We start from the raw sequence: 19,262 nt of genomic DNA on the forward strand, positions 1-19,262 counted from the left end.
AAAGAGGGAGGAAAAGGGAATTTTCGAACAGTGAACACCCGTGCACACCTGTGTGGATCAGCGCGCTTGTATTCAAAGGTTTCCCCATGTAATGGTCTGCAAGAGGATGTAGAGAGCCATAGCCCTGTCCCCCAGGGCATGAAGCAGGCATGGAGGAGATCCAGGCCCCAGACATCCAGAGGCCCCAGAGTGCGAGAGCCCAAGGAGGACCACCGGAGGGGCATCCGTGCCACCCTCATGGAAAGGGCTGAGGATCCCCAGACGAGGGGTCACCCAGTATAGCCACCAAGAAGAAGCTAGAGGGGGCTGCACCGTCATGCCCGCTGGCTCTGCCGGCAGCCAGCTGTGCCAGAGTGAACCGAGCTGCAGGCCCAGAGGCCAGAGGCCCAAGGGCCCCCCGCGCCCCGGAAGAGGCCTGACCGAGCAACAGGCACCAGGCCCCGCCAAGTAGCCACCGGGAGTGAGCTGGTACATACCTGCGCGCCCAGCCCCGGACACCAAGAACCACCAATGCACCAACCCCTGAGGGCATCAGGACACATCTAAAACCTGCCGGGACACCGGCCCTCGAGGCCTGTAGTTGCCCACCCCGTCCTAGGAGGTTAAGAACCATTTCAGTTTCATATTTAAATATAGAAGCACCTACTATAAAACAAAAATGTCCTCATGACGTGACACAGATGTGGTTGATATACCTTTCTATAATTTAGTGAAGCTATTGCTATTAGGAATTTGAAGGTATTTGCTGTAAGATTTGATACCTGTAACTGTGACTGTGAAGTTCAGTGTGCAGCCATTCTCTGTCTTGTTATCAGACACTCTGACTTGATATGAGTAATATATGGACAGTATTATTTAGATAACCAATGCAATAAAAAGAAGTTGAAAGACATATTACCATTACTTTCCTTTTTTACACTTTGTAAATTCAGATTTAAATAAAATTTCCTTCTAAAACTTTGTCAGCGAACAGCAGAATCACACAGATGACAGTTAACATTCTGATTTGACAATTTAGACAGCACGGCTTCTCTCCACAGGATACACTCTATCTTTTCAAAGCACAAACACACAGAAAGTTCACTGGATGATAAAATAAATCCAAGTTATTACAATGATATATGTATTATTTCTGTAGTTACATATAATCAATAAACTTTGCTGGGATCTTGAAATATCAAAATTTAAAGCACTTCTTCATATCTGGAGTGTGGAAAGGCTAAAAATGACTAAATAAAAGTCTGCCAGCTCTGGACTTCTTAAGTTAGGTATCCACTGCTCATTCTGAAATACTTTTTTATGATAGTACTGAAGAGAGAATACTACAAAGAAATGAAATTTAAAATGGGATAAAAGTGTTTTACCCTCACTCTGTGTGAATCTCCTGCTCCTGTTTCCACACACTGATCTCTGCAGCGTGTCTGCTTTGAACTGACTCTTCTTCTCTTCCTCCTCCTCCTCCTCCTCTTTTGTTACCTCTCTTTGCACTTCAACACGTTCCCAGGAAGGTTTTTTTTGTACTCTGTTGGAGATTATTTTTTCTTGGTTTGGTACTACATGCAGAGCTAAAACTTCTTCTCACATCACATTATGTCATTGTGTGAAACTTTAATTCGAGATGTTGGAGTATCAATAACTTTATTAACGTCGCCCTATTTCCTCTTAATACCAAGCAACTAATTTTTCTTCTCTGTCAGAGACATGAGTCTGAGAACACTACGTCAAATACCATTTCTTTTTCTATTGAGGTCACATTTGTACCACATGGGCTTTCTTTTCAAAAAGAGTCTTAATTTTCATTTATTGGGATCTCATAAATGTACAATTATTTTACCTCTTCCAAAACAAAACATTCACTCATTTACCTCACATTTTCAGTCATCGTCCATACTTCACGTTGTTGTTTAATAAGCTCTGAAACCTTTGGGCATTACAATATTTAGAAGAAATAAACAATTTTTCAGTTGAATTTACAAACATACACATACACACACACACACACAATATATATGCTAAAGTACATTAAATTCTACTTCTCCTGTCTTTATTAATTCAATTTCAACATACTGAAATCGGGTTGTTTTTTTATTGATTTGTTTAGTTGAAAAATGAAAAGAGGACACCGCTGCCCACAACCACAACCACCAACATGTAGTCGTCTGATTACACAACACAGAAAACAGGCAACCAGGTTTTAGAAAAAAAAATATCAGAGCACACAAACCAGAGGGCGGTGCCCATTTCTGAAGTGAAAGTAGCATTAATGCCAGTCTTCAAATGACCTGAAATTTTATTTATTTATTCATTCATTTTATAAAACAGGAAAACAGGAAATGCGGCCCACGGCCATCAAATAAGTGGACCTCTGATCTCAAACATAAAACAAGCAACAATGGTTCCTGGTTATAACAGGTCAATAGGTTGAGACAGATTCTTCAGCATTTGGCAGCCTGTCAAAGTAACAAATGATCTTGACGTCTGTGATAAATAATAAAGCCCTCTGGAAAGTGAGAGCTCTCCTAAATAGATTTCAACAAAGCTGCCATGAAAAGATTCCCTTCACAGGCCGGTGTCCTGAATGGGCTTTACAAACCAAATCCCAGAACTTCAGAGAGCTAGCTTACACAATTCCTTTTATCCATAATGGACTTCTCAGACTCATCAAAAGCTGCTTTTTCCTTTGCCTGAACTTTCATCTTCTTGCTCTAATATCTGGTGGTCATTTGCTGACATCTCTAAGTATGACTAAACTTCCACAAATATCTTCCTGCCTCACTCAGGCCTCATATCATTCCATAATCAAACAGGACTTAATTTCCACTAAAAAAAAATAAATTAAAAATTAAAAATTAAAAAATGAAGCAACATGATTTACCACAGGATTAAGACATAGACATAGACACAGACAAACAGGCACACACAGACACAAACATGCATTCCCACCCTCATGAACACATATACAAATACTCAGCACTCACCCAACGTGGAGACAAACAGAAATCGACACCTTACACACACTCACACTCCCCAAACATACTCTACACCCCAGGTCCAGATACCCTCAACCCCGGAGAGACAATCGGCTCCTAGACCCAGGAGATGTTACCCTTTTCCCTGGGGTGGGGTCACGCAAGTAGTCCCTACCTGGGACCAGCTCCCCTGCTGACTCCAATGACTTCCACAAGCAGAGAAAGAGAGAGTAATACATTGTGCTGAAAAATTATTAAATGATCTCAAGAGAAACTGCCTCTGCTTTCAGGGAGAAAACTTAAACAGGCACAAATTTTCAGCTCTAACTCCCATGTGCAGGAGTATTGCTACTGTGAATGAACGGAACGGAAAAAAAACCATCCACCCAAACATGTGGTAATAATGAGTATGAGCCGTTTTGTGTGTGTGTGTGTGTGTGTGTGTGTGTGCAGTGCTTGTCTGTGCCACAGATAGCTTTTATCAAAATGTGACGATTAGCAAAAGAGTGGGTGAAGGTGTGGAGATGGGTGTCAGATTATTTTTAATCCACGATACAAGTCCTGCATAAATGCGTCAAAGTTCCGCAAAGCCTCGCTTTGCCCATCACTACCACTAACCCACAGTCAGCAGGCAATATGATTGCAATACTTTGTAGTATTAGAATTTGCAATGGTATTTGTGTCTTTACTACTTTTGCTTAGACCAGTGGATCACAGTGACAGTTGGACAGTTGGTCCTTGGTGGAGTGTTGTGCAGACACTATCAGGAATTAGTCCAGCATAATTTAACATAAGGAATCAAACAAATACAAAGTGTGATTTGTGCATGCTTACTAATTATTTACTAATTCAATTAGATATTAATTATTTAAATTAAAAAAGTTGAAGACATTTACACCACACAACGACACACAGAAAAAATACAAAGGATATGAAACAGGTGAGTAAAATATGGACCAGTTTTAACAGTTTACAATGTGCTTGTTTTACACAAATTAAATAGAGAAACAGACGTGTAGAAAATCTAACGTTTTTTTTTTTTTTACCTCACCAAGCAGGACCAGGCAAAATATACAAGCTGTCAGTGCAGAAGCACCAGGTTCACAGTCTCATGACAGACCACAAGATACAGTCTGACTTAAGGGTTTACTCTGCCCTCTGCTGGTGAGTGTAACAAATGTGCAGAGGGCATTTAACCTACAGTAGACATGTTTTATACTCAAAATTATTAATCTCATTAAGCTATGACAGAATGTCCAGAGAGAAAAGCATCCCGGGAAGAATTTGTTGAGTAACATTTTCCCAGAATGAGAACAATATTGGCCATTAAAAAGTGCTCACCTGTTGGACGTTTCAAGCAAGTATTTATCCTTAAACAATCTAGGTAAGTTAGTATTGCCACACCTGATAGGATTTGGCTCAGATTTTATGCCTGATGATCTTTGAGGCATAACACTCCTATTTAATGGGGACTGGGATGTAAACTAGGAGTACACTAGCTGTGATGCCCTGAGGCTTGATTTGTGCCTGCTGTCTTCTCTTGGTCCTGACTGGGGACCTTTTACATGTTAGGCAAATGTGTTCAGTCCAAAGAAGCACACTTACCCTTGCATAATAAAACATTTAAAATGTTACCTGAAAAGATTATTAAACCAAAAACATGACAGCAAAATAACAGAGGGATTAGGAAATTATGTCCAAGTTCCAGTTCTTATTTTGCAGAGACGCAACTTTAAGACGCAGAGGTGTGGAGATGACAGTGTGAGAAAAATGGTTCAAAGTGGAATTATTCATACACAAAACCACCAGATCAAAGAACATTCATCTGAGGGAAACCCACAATGAAACTCAAATTTTGTCGATTACATCATTCACAGTGGAGTACACTGGCTCGTCTTCCTCTTTCTCCTTTTCTAGTTCAGACTGTTTCAGGTCCATCTCTGTCATCATCTCCTCCTCCTCGCCCTTCACCATTTCATCTTCCTGTTTGTCTTTTATTGCTTTCTTAATTTCAGCATACTCAGTCTTTGTGCTTTCTTGCTTTCTCTCTGACTTGGTGTTTCTTTTCAATAGGGAAAAATCAATGTCTGCATACTCCACTTCTTGCGGAGCACCGCTGATTTCAGGCACGTCTTTCTCTGCTGCCACACTTTCATCTTCAACTTCTTCTTGTGGGTTGGACTGATTGTCTTGTGTTTCTTGACCATCATATATGTGCTAGGTACAACGTAAATGATACAAGTCAATTACCAGCCTCCAAAAACCCAGTATTGCAGATTAGATTGTGTCTAATCTGCAATACTGCAATACTAATGTCAAAATCATGTCATGCAGTTCTTTCTTCTGTGGGTTGAAAATCAGGTTGATTCGAACCTAAATTACTTTTTCACAATGCTTACACATTCCTTACATTTTTCCATTAAGTTTAAGTTGTGGTGACAGAAGACAGAAATCATGGTGCTGACTGTACTATAAGACATACTATCTAACAGAAACTTCAATTTATGCATTTTTTTTTTTGGTAAAACTCCTAATTAAAGATGAAAGTCTATTACATTGATTGTTTGATTAAAAATCTGATGTGGCTGTGTACAGAAGCAAAACTACAGAAATTCTGTCTTTATCCAACAAATTATGGACTTATATGTGGTTCAGCATTCCTATGTTATAGTCCACAGTGTTTTCATGAAATAATCTTAATGAGAATAACTGGGATTATGTTGATTTATCTGTTTTCAGTGATTTAGGAGGATTATGCAAAACTTACCCTTTTGGGTAACATGAAACTAGGTGGAGAAATAAAGGGTGGGCTTATGAAAAGAACCAATTAATTTTTGGTACTGATCTGTCCCTGTTTTTTAAAATTGGAAAACTTTGAAGCAAATATAATCAAATATAATTTGATTATGTTTGCATGTTTGAAATAAATTATATCTATCTATCTAAAAAAAAAAGATGAGTTTTCTTTTTCTCTGTCCTCTTTTATTGCATATATTTTCCTTAAGCAAATGCTGATGAAACAGACTGATAGAGGTTGGACGTAGTTCAAAGGCATCATACACAGTAACCTACCTCCAGTACTTGTTTATCCTTGCAGATCTTTTAGTACGTTAAAACTATATAGAAAACCAAAAGACTAAATATGTATATTTCAGTAATGAGGATATTTGTGCACAATTAAATACTTTATAATATGTAAAAAAAAAAAAAAAAAGCTAAATGAACATAAATACCTGTGGATCGTCTTGACTTGTTACCATCTCCAAAGTCTCATCCAAATTTCCAGAATTCTTTGTTTTTTTTCTGAATAAAAGGGTTTTACATTATTAAAGTCAAGTGTAAATGCATCTATTTAAAAAAACGAAAATATAATAAAAATAAGTGTCGTACCTTGAACATTTTTTAATCAAACAGCAAACAACTGCAGAAAGAACTACTCCAATCAAAAAGGCAATGATGATTTCTAAATATCCCACGTTCAAAACCGATGAGTCAGCTGTACTCAAATGGAACAACATGAAAAAGGTAATTTCAAAGATGCTTTCAATTATATACAGTCCAATTAATTGATTTTCTAATGTTTTTATAAATGCAAAGGTCTCACTTATGAAAATTAGAATACATACCCGCTGTATCGGAGACACTTCGGATCATTAGATTTTTTTTTGCTTCTCCCTTTTCATTGTTGCTCACACATTCAACAGTGCTGTTGCCATGGTTTTTTACCTTTAGACTGACAGTGCTGTTGACTGTGTGGTTTGACACAGTCGTTTTGATAGCGTACTCTTTGTGGTTTCCTAGGAGCGGCCATTTGATGGTAGGTAAAGGAAACCCTTCACTGATACACACACAGGTCAAAACCTCTGCTTGAAGCACACATTCAGAGACATCCTGGATCTTTGAAAACCCTGAAAACACATGACCAGAAATATAAACAAGGTAAGGTATGATTTTAAGTGTAAATATGAACTTCACATCAAACAACCGTACTATCTACTTACAAGACACAATCACACTGACAGATGATGTTACAGTTGTGTCTGGATGTGTTGCTGTGCAGGTGTACTGTCCCGAATCTTCTGCTGTCACATACATACTGTCAATACATAGATTACTTTTTCCCCATGGTGATCCTAACCACCATCATAAAATCATTCAAACTGGTAAAGACAAATTTGTCTTCAAATGTTTTGCTGTACAGATGTAAAAATGTACAGTCCACAATAGTCTTATCACATTCTAGATGACAAGTGTAGCTGATGCAGTGTTGTGCAGGTCAGTGTAATTTTCATTGTAAAGGTCTGTGCTTCCCTCATTAACAGTTATATTCCCAGTTATCTCGAGTTTCCTTTTATCTGTGGCACAGATTTGGTTTATTAAGGAGGTAAAAAAGCACAAAGAATATTGTCGATATTAATAGAGTACAAAAAATGCAGAGCTGGAACAATCTGCAACTTCCAGTGATGGGAATAACGGCGTTACAAGTAACGGCGTTACTTTTTTCAGTAACGAGTAATCTAATTAATTACTATTCCTACCGTTACAACACCGTTACTGTTACTAACAAGAAAATGCGGTCGCGTTACTATTTTTCAACAAACAGACGGTTGAAGCTGTGTTCAGCTTACCGCTTCTTATATCAGTTGCACGGAAGTAGCTGTAAGTAATCTGCGACTACACTGTCTAAGGACAGTGGCTAGCAAGCACTCTCTGCTTATGAGCAAAAAACAAAACAGGGGAAGTTTCAGGAGTGATGGCAAGAGAGAGAGAGAGAGAGAGAGAGAGAGAGAAGAGCAGAAAAAGAGAGAGAGAGGAGTTTTGAGATGTGAGAGATTTGTGACGTTTAGCGTGTTTGGAGTGTGTAGTTAATGTGTTGTCTTGTGTAGTTAGTGTGTAGTGTTGTGGATAGTTTTGTGTTGTGTGTCAGAACAATGAGGCGACTGCTGTCTCCAGGTAGAAACAGGAGTGATACACCTGCTGCTGTCAGACCTGCAGGTATCAGGCTGTGATGTTCTCCTTTATAGTGGACAGAAATTATTTTTTGGAGTGGCACAAATAATTTGTGTGGCATCTTATTGAATGCAGAACAGCTGATTGTTCTGTAAATAGTTTGAAATGGTTATTTAAAAAAATCAAGGTAAAAGGTAAATGGATGCAAATAACTTTGTTGTTTGCAAAACTTGTGCATAGGATTTTAAAATTGACAATTTATATTTGCATTTAAAGTTCTGAAATATGATTCATTAAACATGTTTGTGGTTGTTACAGTAAAAAATATAACTTTTTCTACTCTGATTTTATGTTTTTTGTCTGATTTTAGATCCATCCATCCATTTTCATCCGCTTTGTCCGGGGCCGGGTCACGGGGGCAGCAGCCTAAGCTGCATAGCCCCTGGAATCCCTGTGACACGATAAGGTAGCGATTCAAGGAGGGGTGATTTTAGATCAATTGTGTTAATACAGTATGTAAAAATGAAAACATGACTGTAAATTCAGACACGTGAGGTTGTGCTGAAAAGGAATGATACCAAACAAGGCAAAGTAAATCGTTTTTAAAGGTAAAATGTAGAGGGAAAATCAAAAGTAGTTAAAAATGGCCAATTATACCCTGGACCCCAGAGGGTTAAACACTTTTTTTTTTAAAGTAACGCAATAGTTACTTTTCAAGTAATTAATTACTTTTAGAATATTGTAACTCAGTTACTTTTTTGAAGAAGTAACTAGTAACTATAATTAATTACTTTTTCAAAGTAACTTGCCCAACATTGAACAAAACAGCCTGGTGGTAAATAAAAAGAAAACCTGAAACCCTGACACATACAACGAGTTGATTGGGATATTTGGCTCCATGTTAACAAAACATCTGGGAAGTAGGTACACAGATGGTGAGCTAGGTGACAAATCTCTGTTTGTCGACTATAATAAATGTTGTTGCCCTTGCTAGTTGGCTTCAGAAATAATGGCCAGTTTAACCTATTATTTGTACTCTATTAATGTGCAAGGTCAGTTAAGTGTTAGGACAGACAAAGCCATCCACCATTAGCAGATGTCAGTGTTGCTGTCTATGACAGGAAGTTATAAGCAATGAAGAAAGACATTAAGATAGATGCTGGAAGCTCATGACAGCAATGCTAAGCATTATATCCAAAGCACAATGTGCCTATTATTTTAAAATATAAGAAATGGGTTCCAATGGCTCTTTAATACATAGATGTGGGCAGCTTGACATATTTAAAAGTGTCTGAAGACAATATTTTACTCATATTTTCAGATGACTTAGTGAAAAAAAAGCTCTGTCTAAAAGCACAAAGTTATTTACTTACATATTACTGTTATATTGATGTTTTCCTGCAGGGTATTGTTCATATGTTTGCTGTACAGACGTACTGTCCAGAATGTCCAGTTGTAGCATTAATTATGGAGAGTGTGGCTGATCCAGTGTCATTGTGCAGGATTATATCAGAACCAAGTTTAGACCACATAATCAGAGATGGAGGAAAACTTTCAACACTGCAGGTCAGGTTCAGAGTTTCACCCTCCTTCACGTTTGTGCCCCCTGTGATGTTAACTTCCTTAACATCTGTTACACAAAAATACAAATTACACAATAATGAAACTTCTCTTTTTCTCTTTCCAGCAAGACCAGTTGACCAAGAGAGCACACTGCTTTCAAAAGAATTCAGCATACAAAGTTATATAGTGAAAATACTCACAGTTTACTTTTAAAGTTGAACCCCTCCTCTGTAGTTTTTTCCCCAGCGAAGCAGATTTTACAGGTGACATTGGTGTTGTGGTGTTCAGCAGAGGAGTTGAAAGTCAGAGTTGAAATGTGTCTTTGTGTGAAAGCAGTTAGAGTTTTAGTCCTGAAAGAAGTGCTGCTTCCTGTAATGTAAGATTCAGTCCCTCCTGCTCCTCTCCATGTCCAGGTGATTTCAGGAGCAGATCCAGAGCAGAGACCAGGAGCAACACAGGTCAGTGTGGCCTGCTGTCCCTCTGTCAGTGTGGGAATCTTAACTCTGGGTTTCTGGCTAAGACCTAGTGGAAACATAGAACGTAAGAATAATCTGGTTAACTGCCTGAAGTTCATCAACTACTTATATTTTGGCTTAAATTATAGGAAATTATGTTAAACAGGTAGATGTGGAACATAAAGTGTTGTATTTCGTTCTAACAGCACACAGGGGTAAATAAATGTGCAAAATCACTTCATACTTGAGACAAACAATTAATAAATAAAGTAGCACAAAAACCAATATTTATTCTCAACATCCTTTTTTTGATTTGTTTGTACCTTCAACTGAGACAGTTGTCGTTTGAATAGATGCAAATCCATCTTCTCTCCGATTCAGTTCACCATTAACTCTGATCCGATACAATCCAGAATCCGACTCTTTGAGATCATTAATGATGATGCTGCAGTTGTTCTGTCTTATATCAGGCTCTAAGAGTGACACACGTCCTTCAAAGCCATACTGAACGCGGATGTTTTTATTGGTGTGAAATATTATTTGATGATCATAGTCACATCTTGAATATGCTTCACATTTGTACCAAACTATATGTTTGGGTGTAAATCCAAAACCAGTAGCGAAAGAACACGGGATCACAACACAGAGTCCAGCCTCTGCTGTTAGTGTCTCACTAAGTGTGATGCAGTATTGTCCAATGCATTGTTGTGATGTGCCTGTTAATACAAAGGAGGAGGTAAAAAAAGAGGAAAAGAATATTTGGTTCATCTGAATAGTTGTATAATGCACAAGTCAGGTGACAGTGATCTTACTGATTTATGTGAACTTTAAATTCTGTTACATGAATTTATACTTATAATTTGATTGCATGTCAAAAAAACACTTTTACTCTACACACACATGCACACGCACACACACGCACACATAACCGCATAAAACAAAACACTAATAAAGCAGAATTAGAGGAATATAAAGAAGAAGAATCAAACCTGTTTCAGCACACACACACAAAAGGAAAGTCGCCCAGATCAGAACAAACATCCTGACTTGATTCTCGGCACATTCAGTTTCTCCCTCCAGAGACAAACTTTATTGCAGCAAATGAAGTAAAGAGAGATTAGAACAAAGGAAATGCAACATTTTACGTCACACATCGCAATACAGGATGTTGCATGCTTGGTTATTCCATAGTTATGTACCAGTTTTACCGACTGTGCCAACACCACTACCCTAAAGTTTTTATGGTAAACACACACAAAGATCTGTTCTAAAAAGATTCAAAAGGTCAACAAAAGCACTATTACAAAACAAACTGTTAGAACTGCATATTCTCTGTCGTATTCCATGTAACTTTAGGTCATCTGTATCATTTCATGAATTCAAGAAGTGGCTTCCGTCTAGCAAGTTTTTTGACCAGCACAGTTCACACTTTTATATAATCCTGCGGCTCATTTAGTGTTTTAAAATATATTTTCCACAAAAAACATTAAATGTTTGTTTTTTTTACCTCTTTTCTCTGGTCTTTCACCACTCCTCTCTCCACCGTGATCTCAGCTGACCTTTATCCTTGAAGTTTCTCTTTCTCGCTTCTCTATTTTCTTTCTTCCTTCTTTTTACAACAGGATTTCAGGAAGTGTGAGTACATGTTCAAATTGAATTAGGGCAGACCCACTTTTATGAAGTTATTATTTTATATCGCACTATATATGCTCTAATAAAAAAAACTCATCAAGTAATGAAAAAACAAACCTTTATAAAAACAACAAAAAGATGCTCCATGACTGAAACTTTATAAAGATAGGTTGTTGCTGAGCACTGGAAAAAGTTAAGTAGGTTTAGTTCCAGGTTTGTTAGATACAATGAATACAAAAACAGGTGCAAGAGAAAAAGAGAAAAAGGCAGGATATGTGAGAGTCTCGGACATTGACAGAAGTATTTTTTGAATGTTAAATTCATGAAATACTCTCAGTTTGGTTATGTTCCTTAGATTTTGGTTTCATTGGTTTGGTTTGGTTGCTAGTGTGATTGTTTATGTCTTCAATACTTATATAACAATAACTATTTTAATGGTTTTGGGTTTATGTTTTCTTTTGATTTGCCTTCTGTTTATTTTGTCTGTGAAGGTTCTCAGTCATCCAGGGCATTCTAGTCTAAGGAGCTTGGAAAGAAAGGCGTCTTGACTTCTTTAGCTTTTTGAAGACGTTTCACTTCTCATCCGAGAAGACTTTCCAGTTCTAAGAGCAAATGGTGGAGAGTCCCAGATTTTAAACCCTATGGGAGTGTCCCCCTGTTTTATGGGCACCCTATTGATCCTCTACCTAATCAGAGCAAGCTGTGGTCGCAAATTTTGACCATCCTGATAACCTTCTCCCACCAACGATGTGGAGATCCAACCTCTTTAGATCCAATTAAAATCAAGACACTCAAAAAGATGCTCTGGAAAAGAGTAGAATTCTTGGAACAGAGTTTAATACACTGAATCATATGAACAGCAGGAAAAATACATACAGACATTTAGCAAGAGAATTACATAGCAGAAAGCAAGCAAAGCAAAACCCCGGGGTGTACAGCCTTAAGCACAGACAGCAGAGCAACACAGAGACGGACAGAAATAAGCAGCAGGAAGAAAGTGCTGGGGTGTCATCTGGTCCCCTAATATATAGGGACCAGTATCCCCGCCCCCTGCTGCTGGGTAACTTTCCCACTCGTCCTGAATCGTCCAGAGGCCAGTCAGGACCCTTTGGCTTTTTCTTATCACAGTTGGGCTAACCCTAACCCAAACATCGCACATTAATCCTAATTATTATATCTTACACAGCAAGTGGCCCAATCTGATCTTATAACAACATTGGTTACATACTTAACATGGTGATTCTCATATATAAAAACATTCAGTGTAGGTTCATGGTGTGTGTGTGTGTGTGTGTGTGTCAGATTATATCACATGATATTTTATTGTGATGTGTTCAGGATCTCTGTTACAATGTTACTGTTTTGGTTGTGCTGCATGAAAGGCGTTGAGTGTGCATTGGGGGAGGTTAGTTACTGGAGCTGGAGAGAGAGTTATTCAGGAGAACTCTCCCCTTATATCAACTGCCCTGTTACTGTACCACCTTAACAGAGGTGTGGACTCGAGTCACATGACTTGGACTCGAGTCAGACTCGAGTCATTAATTTTATGACTTTAGACTTGACTTGAAAAAATGTTCTAAGACTTGTGACTTGACTTGGACTTTTACACCAATGACTTGGGACTTGAATTGGACTTGAACCGGTTTACTTGAAAAGACTTGATATTTTACCCCAAATATAAAATTTAACATGCATATTATATAGAGATTGAAAATGTGACGTCATTCACGGGTAGAACCGCAAAGGATTCTGGGAACTCGTGGCAAGCGGTACTAGCGCACGCAGGCTTTCAATTAAAATCAGTTATACAGCGATAAAAAGAAACACAAAAATGTCAAGAAGCTGTTGTATTATTAACTGCAATAGCCGGTCGCATGACAGCCACGGGAAGCCGACGGGTAAAGAGATCGGTTGTTATCGGATTACGTCGTTGAAGAGAAATTGTTCGAGCCATGTTTCCGAAGTAACAAAGACGCGACGGATGGCCTGGATTGCAGCCATTCAAAGACCAAATATAACGTCCCAGAACACTCCAGCTCACAGGTTAGTCTGCTCCAAGCATTTACACGAAGGTCAGTGTTTTTTAGTAGTTAATACGTCATTTTCATAACATAATTGGTGATATAGGTTACAAGCAAGTCTGGCGCTGAACAGAAATTGTCGCGCTATGCTCCTTTATTTATTGTGCATAAATAGTGAATTGTCCTGACACAATATTGCGTTTCGCTTCTGTTATTATGGTACATTGACAAAAACATATACTTTTATTCACAGGGTAAAACAGTTGTTTTGTATCACTAATTGCCCAGTACGATTACAGCATACAGTATTATTGTCACTGCTACATTTCTGTGATGCTACCAGAAATTATTTCCACTACTAATTAATTACCGTTGAGCTCAAAGGTCCTATTAATAAACGGTTAACGAATGTGTATTTATGACGACGATTTGTGAGACTGGTAAACTTATGATACGTACGATGGTCTTTCGTTCTACACGGTGCATTTCAAGGTCCTGCACCCATCCGTCGGTAAACTGTACCTGGGCTTGTTGCAGTGACCGGAAGTTACTAAACTTCATGAGTGTATGCACTCACTCCAAGAACCGTATAATTATAAATATGCATATAAATATGCTACGATGAGATAGCTGACTTCATCTAACTAGCAAATGTTGTCCAGGCTACGTTGGTGATGCAGTTTTTTTTAATGTGTATGATATTTTTGTCATGCGATTTTAAAGCCGGTCCTACAACCGCATCCAAGAATAACATGCAGCTTATCTCAGAACTGTCGGTGAAAATTATTCTTGGAGCTAGGTTTAATTGAGCTGCATTTTAAAGAGGTGCAATTTCACAATTTGTGTATATTTTCTAAGTTCACTATTTTGTCATGTGTTGAGAAAAACACAGATTTTAAAATTACATGGTCTAATATTTACATTTAGCATAACTGCAACATTATTTTTTCTGTTTTTTTTTTAAAGACTCGAAAGGACTTGAAATTCAAAGTTTCAGACTTGTGACTTGACTCGGACTTTTACACCAGTGACTTGAGACTCGACTCTGACTTGCCTGACATTACTTGAGACTTGACTTGAGACTTGAGGATAAAGACTTGAGACTTACTTGAGACTTGCAAAACAATGACTTGGTCCCACCTCTGCACCTTAATAAACCATGTGCTTAAGACTCTATGTGAAAGTGCAGTGCAGATAGATATACAGTTTATATAGTTATTTTGTTTTTTAGTTTTGTGTATTTTCTAGTTGATTCTGTTGTTCTTAATATTCAAGCAGTTTTGTATCTTCAACTTGTATCAGGTCTTTCTTAGTCGATTAGCTCCTGTTGCTTTTTTTAAATTTTGGCTTCTGTTTGATAGTTTGTGAGTTTGTCCAAGCTTCCCCAGTATCCTCTTATACTGTGTCTTCAATGTTGGGGTTGTTACTCTAAAAAACTCTAAATTATTGCACATTACTTGTTACAATTATTAAAAGTAATGCAGCACATTAGTTAACTACTTGTCAGAAAAAGTAATTTGTTATACTACTTGCTACATTACTTTTGCATTACTTAGCAATGATAAATATGCAGAGAAAGAAAAAGAACATGTTATAATATGTAAATGCTGTTAAAGAACGTTCTGTGTAGAGTTCATGATGTGTGTGAAGGATTTATAATGGGTTACATAATTTCACGAATATATATTTAGTGTTAAAAATGTCTTTATTTGAAATGTACATGTGTAAAGTGTAAGAGCTAGTTTTTCGTGAGAACACCCTTGTGGACCAATTGAGAAGGACAAGAACTGAACTTTGAATCACAATAATCCTTCAAAATGTTTTTCTTAAAGTCATGATGACTGAATGTGACAGCCTCATCTGTAATCTTACCTTCACTACTTTATGAAATGTTTATACATAACATGAATATTGCATGGATTTGCACTACCATGAGTTGACCAACATGGCTGCTTCTTTCAATCTGATGATTTTGATGTGTTTGAATTACATAGATTTTTTTATTTTTTATTTTTATTTTTTTTTTACAAAAGAATAGCCTGTACTACAAGCAAGTTGTTCAGGAGCAGTGTTTGCTTTGAAAGAGAAAACACACATCCCTTTAGGGTTGTGTCAGCAAGGGTATCCGGTGTAAAGATCTGCCAAATCAAACATCACATACGTCCCCTGAAGAAACCCCTTCTAAATGTGAGACTCTGTGAGTCTCTTTTTGCACATATCTTAAGGAATAGCGCATAACTGCCTGACACTTGTCCAAAAAGCTGTAAAGTTCAACAGGTTTCACAACATTGTAAAGAAATGCAATTTTTCTAGCTGCCCACAGAGGTCGACAAATGTGCAAAAACCCCCATTAAGATAATAAAAGCAGCTGTAACGATATACTTTTTATGTGCTCATTTTTAATCTAGCTTTTCAATTTAAAGGGTGTTAAAGAGAAATTACACATCAATTATATGTAATAAACATACAAACTTACCAGGCAAACACAACATAAATGAAAATAAGCACAATTATGAGGACAGAAAAGTAAAGAGAAGCCCTGACAAATGATGAGCTGTAGTAAGAATAGAAGACTATAAATGTTAGGGTTAATGTGTTGTAGGTTGTCATTTAAAAAGCTAGAATGCTTTTGTTTGCTCCCTATGTAACCCACGCATATGAGTATGTGCACGACCTTCATAATGAGAAAAATCTGCCTTGAGAAGAACAGACTCCACTCAATGAAGGAAGCCACCTGGCGGGACAAGGTAACAACAACATCCTGGTAGGGCTGCACTCACATCGTATAACCATGCTTGCACAACACACTTTGTAAACATATATAGTAATTTGTCTTAGTTAACACAGCAACAAGCTTTATGAATATTCATGTGTGTAAACAATAAAAGCAACCTGCAGGGGGAAGCAAGTTGAAGTGGGTTGGAGACAACTGCTTCCCTCGCGGTGAGTGTAAACCAGAGCTCTGTGTGACCTCGTTCCTGAGTGAGTTTCTGTTTATCCAGCAGTATCAGAGGTGAAACTCTGACATTAATTTGCAAGTGTTTGCTTGGCAATACACTGAATATGTTAGTTAGCAATGGTAAGGAAGGAACAAGAGAAAACTGAGTGTCTGGTGTTTTCTGACTTGGGCACTGTGTTTTCCTGTGCCCATCTATGAGGGTGTAGCCCTATTTTCTCACCTGCTTCTCCCACAAATTCAGTTCAATTCAATTTTATTTATACAGCGCCAAATCACAACAACAGTCACCTCAAGGAGCTTTATATTGTATAGTAGACCCTACAATAATACATACAGAGAAAAAACCAAACAATCATATGACCCCCTATGAGCAAGCACTTTGGCGACAGTGGGAAGGAAAAACTCTCTTTTAATAGGAAGAAACCTCCGACAGAACCAGGCTCAGGGAGGGGCGGCCATCTGCTGCAGCCTTTCTCAGTGGTCTTCTGCAGCCAGTGATCCATCAATGGCAATCAGCAAAATGACATTTAAGACAAGCTCAGCCCTTCACTCTGCCAGTTTGTCAGCTACCTCACGGTGGTACCCAGGCTTTCATGCTAGTTGTTGTTCATGTTTTTCTCCTCGTGCTTACTTTTGTCTCTTTGTGCCTCAGTTCTCTTGCCAAAGACTCAGATTCAACTCACCTGCAGTACAATCACCTAGATGCAGGTCGCTGCTGTCAAAACTCACCGTCAGCCTGCAAACTCACCGCGCTCACATGCCTATGTCCCTGCTCTCCGCTGGATCACTGGAAATATAAGGTCGGAACCTTTCCTTTACACACCCTGCAGCCAGATGCTCACCCAGCTACTTTTCACTAAAATCTTTAATTATTCTCTCAAACTGGGGACGGACGCTTTAAAGCCCACTTACATACTGGCCTATGTAAGAGATTCAATTTCAATTTCAATTTCAATTTCAATTTTATTTCTATAGCACATTTAAAAGTCACAGGTACAACAAAGTGCTTCACAGACGAGCCATATTTGCAGATTTACAACAAAAGAGAACAGTCAACAACAAAAAATACAGTTATAGAATGGTAATATTACAACAAGCACGAACCGGGAGGAAATTATACTAAGTGGTTTGAAAGGCGAGCTTAAACAAATGGGTTTTTAACCGTGATTTGAAAGATTGAGTAGTTTCCGACGCACGGACATCAACCGGCAAGCTGTTCCAAAGTTTTGGTGCAGCAAAAGCAAAGGCACGATCCCCTTTCGTCTTTAGTCGAGACATTGGTTGCATTAGGAGCCCCTGATTAGAGGATCTGAGTGCCCTTGTGGGGATATATAAATTAAGAAGGTCAATCAGATAGCTAGGTGCCAGGTTATTTAAAATTTATTGTGTAATGACATATCCCTTGATATTAATAACAAACTGTGTATGCAGCATATCATAATCATAAAACAAGCATGCTCTGTGATTAGTCCATGTAAACCAGGGGTCTCAAACGTGCGGAGTGGGGGCCACTTGTGGCCCACATCACCTTTAATTGGCCTGAAGAAGTATGATGCAATTTGGCACATGAAGTTAAAAAACTATTTTTGCTTTTTAAATAAAACTATAATTTTTTTTTTTTAGAAAAGCAAACAAAACACCACATTTTCAAAAGGTTTGGCAGGTGTTTTCTTGTTTGTTTGTTTGTTTGTTTGTTTGTTTGTTTGGGTTTTTTTTTGTATTACTTAAACATTAAGTGGTAATCCAATGAGTGCCAGCAGTGGCCCACAGCTCAAGTTCGAGACCCCTGATTTAAAAAGATTGTTGCCTCTAATTTGTACCTGTGGATGATTTCTCAGGAAAAGTTCAAGGTAGAGTTGTAAACTTTGTTTGTGTCATTTTCCAGGTGATATATTCATCTCTGTAATTATTCCTCCTGACTTTCTGGATATTTGGCTGCTAGTCTTTTCTTTTCATAATTTCTACCTTGTCATGCTGTCAAACTCAGTGCTGACATCATTGGATGATCATGCTGGCCTTCTCAGAGCCAATCAGCATCTGTTTTGTGTGCTATAAATCTTAGTGGTCTTCAGTTGTTCTGCCTTTCAGACTCCTTTGTTTACAATTTTAATGGACTCTATGTATAAGTTGAAATAAAAAGTGTAGTTTATTACATATAAAACATTCCCTACAATGCAATGACTGTCATTACAACAGCACAGCTTTCTGAAACTTGTGACTGGACTTTTTAGTTTATATGTTGTGCAAGAACATCATAATCTGGTGACACATCCGCTTTTTGCAGTGACATGTAGGTTCTCTCCTCCTGATGTAGGTTCACCTTTTTTCTTGAATTCCTTTGATGAGAAGAAACAGAACCTCATTATTGTCTAAAACTCTTGACTGCATTCAAAGAGTCAAACAAAAACATAAACATACATGTGGAGAAACATACCAGAGGAACCATATGTAGGTTATGCAGAAGGCATTCAAAGTGAGAGATACACCAGCAACAATCCAGGGAAGAACTGTACTGTAAGAACCACAGTGTTTCACACGAGCTGCTGTAAGACAGAAGAGAGCACATGCAAACACACATACACACCAAACACACACAGATAGATATAATAAAAATGTATATGATTATATATTGATAAATATAAATTATGTTTCCTGGAGCCACAGCTGAGAAGCTAAACATCTCCCTGCAGGTTGCCAACCTCTGCTCTAAATT

General features: G+C 38.0%; 2 protein-coding genes and 1 long non-coding RNA gene across 3 annotated transcripts; all 3 read right to left on the minus strand.

Moving 5' to 3' along the window:
- Positions 1-3,494: 3,494 nt before the first annotated feature.
- On the minus strand, positions 3,495-7,081 carry LOC106632569 (sialic acid-binding Ig-like lectin 11). The gene is made up of 5 exons (XM_042217409.1): positions 6,971-7,081; positions 6,596-6,877; positions 6,360-6,465; positions 6,203-6,272; positions 3,495-5,186 (listed from the first exon to the last, which is right to left on the minus strand). The coding sequence occupies exons 1-5, from the start codon at positions 7,062-7,064 to the stop codon at positions 4,818-4,820; spliced, it is 921 nt and encodes a 306-aa protein (XP_042073343.1). The 5' UTR covers positions 7,065-7,081; the 3' UTR covers positions 3,495-4,817.
- Positions 7,082-9,379: 2,298 nt separating this feature from the next.
- On the minus strand, positions 9,380-11,557 carry LOC121813569 (sialic acid-binding Ig-like lectin 14). Its single transcript, XM_042217410.1, has 5 exons — positions 11,445-11,557; positions 10,927-11,024; positions 10,261-10,653; positions 9,683-10,004; positions 9,380-9,549 (listed from the first exon to the last, which is right to left on the minus strand). The coding sequence occupies exons 2-5, from the start codon at positions 10,976-10,978 to the stop codon at positions 9,543-9,545; spliced, it is 774 nt and encodes a 257-aa protein (XP_042073344.1). The 5' UTR covers positions 10,979-11,024; positions 11,445-11,557; the 3' UTR covers positions 9,380-9,542.
- Positions 11,558-18,778: 7,221 nt separating this feature from the next.
- On the minus strand, positions 18,779-19,235 carry LOC121813568. Its single transcript, XR_006053769.1, has 2 exons — positions 18,984-19,235; positions 18,779-18,885 (listed from the first exon to the last, which is right to left on the minus strand). It is a non-coding gene; the product is annotated as an uncharacterized LOC121813568 (long non-coding RNA).
- Positions 19,236-19,262: the final 27 nt, after the last annotated feature.

Source organism: Haplochromis burtoni, unplaced genomic scaffold, assembly GCF_018398535.1.
Source record: "Haplochromis burtoni strain Fernald_Lab_line unplaced genomic scaffold, NCSU_Asbu1 Contig_1925, whole genome shotgun sequence".
In the NCBI taxonomy this organism is placed as follows: Eukaryota; Metazoa; Chordata; class Actinopteri; order Cichliformes; family Cichlidae; genus Haplochromis; species Haplochromis burtoni.

Bases quoted from the DNA above. Each gene is read 5' to 3' on its own strand.
- LOC121813569 (XM_042217410.1), bottom strand. From the start codon at position 10,978: ATGTTTGTTCTGATCTGGGCGACTTTCCTTTTGTGTGTGTGTGCTGAA. The intron at 10,654-10,926 runs GTTTGATTCTTC...TTGTATTAACAG, and splicing joins GTGTGTGTGTGCTGAAACAG to GCACATCACAACAATGCATT. The intron at 10,005-10,260 runs GTACAAACAAAT...TGTTTCCACTAG, and splicing joins GACAACTGTCTCAGTTGAAG to GTCTTAGCCAGAAACCCAGA.
- LOC106632569 (XM_042217409.1), bottom strand. From the start codon at position 7,064: ATGTATGTGACAGCAGAAGATTCGGGACAGTACACCTGCACAGCAACA. The intron at 6,273-6,359 runs GTACGACACTTA...CCTTTTATTCAG, and splicing joins TTGATTAAAAAATGTTCAAG to AAAAAAAACAAAGAATTCTG. The intron at 5,187-6,202 runs GTATTTATGTTC...CGTTGTACCTAG, and splicing joins CAAGTCAAGACGATCCACAG to CACATATATGATGGTCAAGA.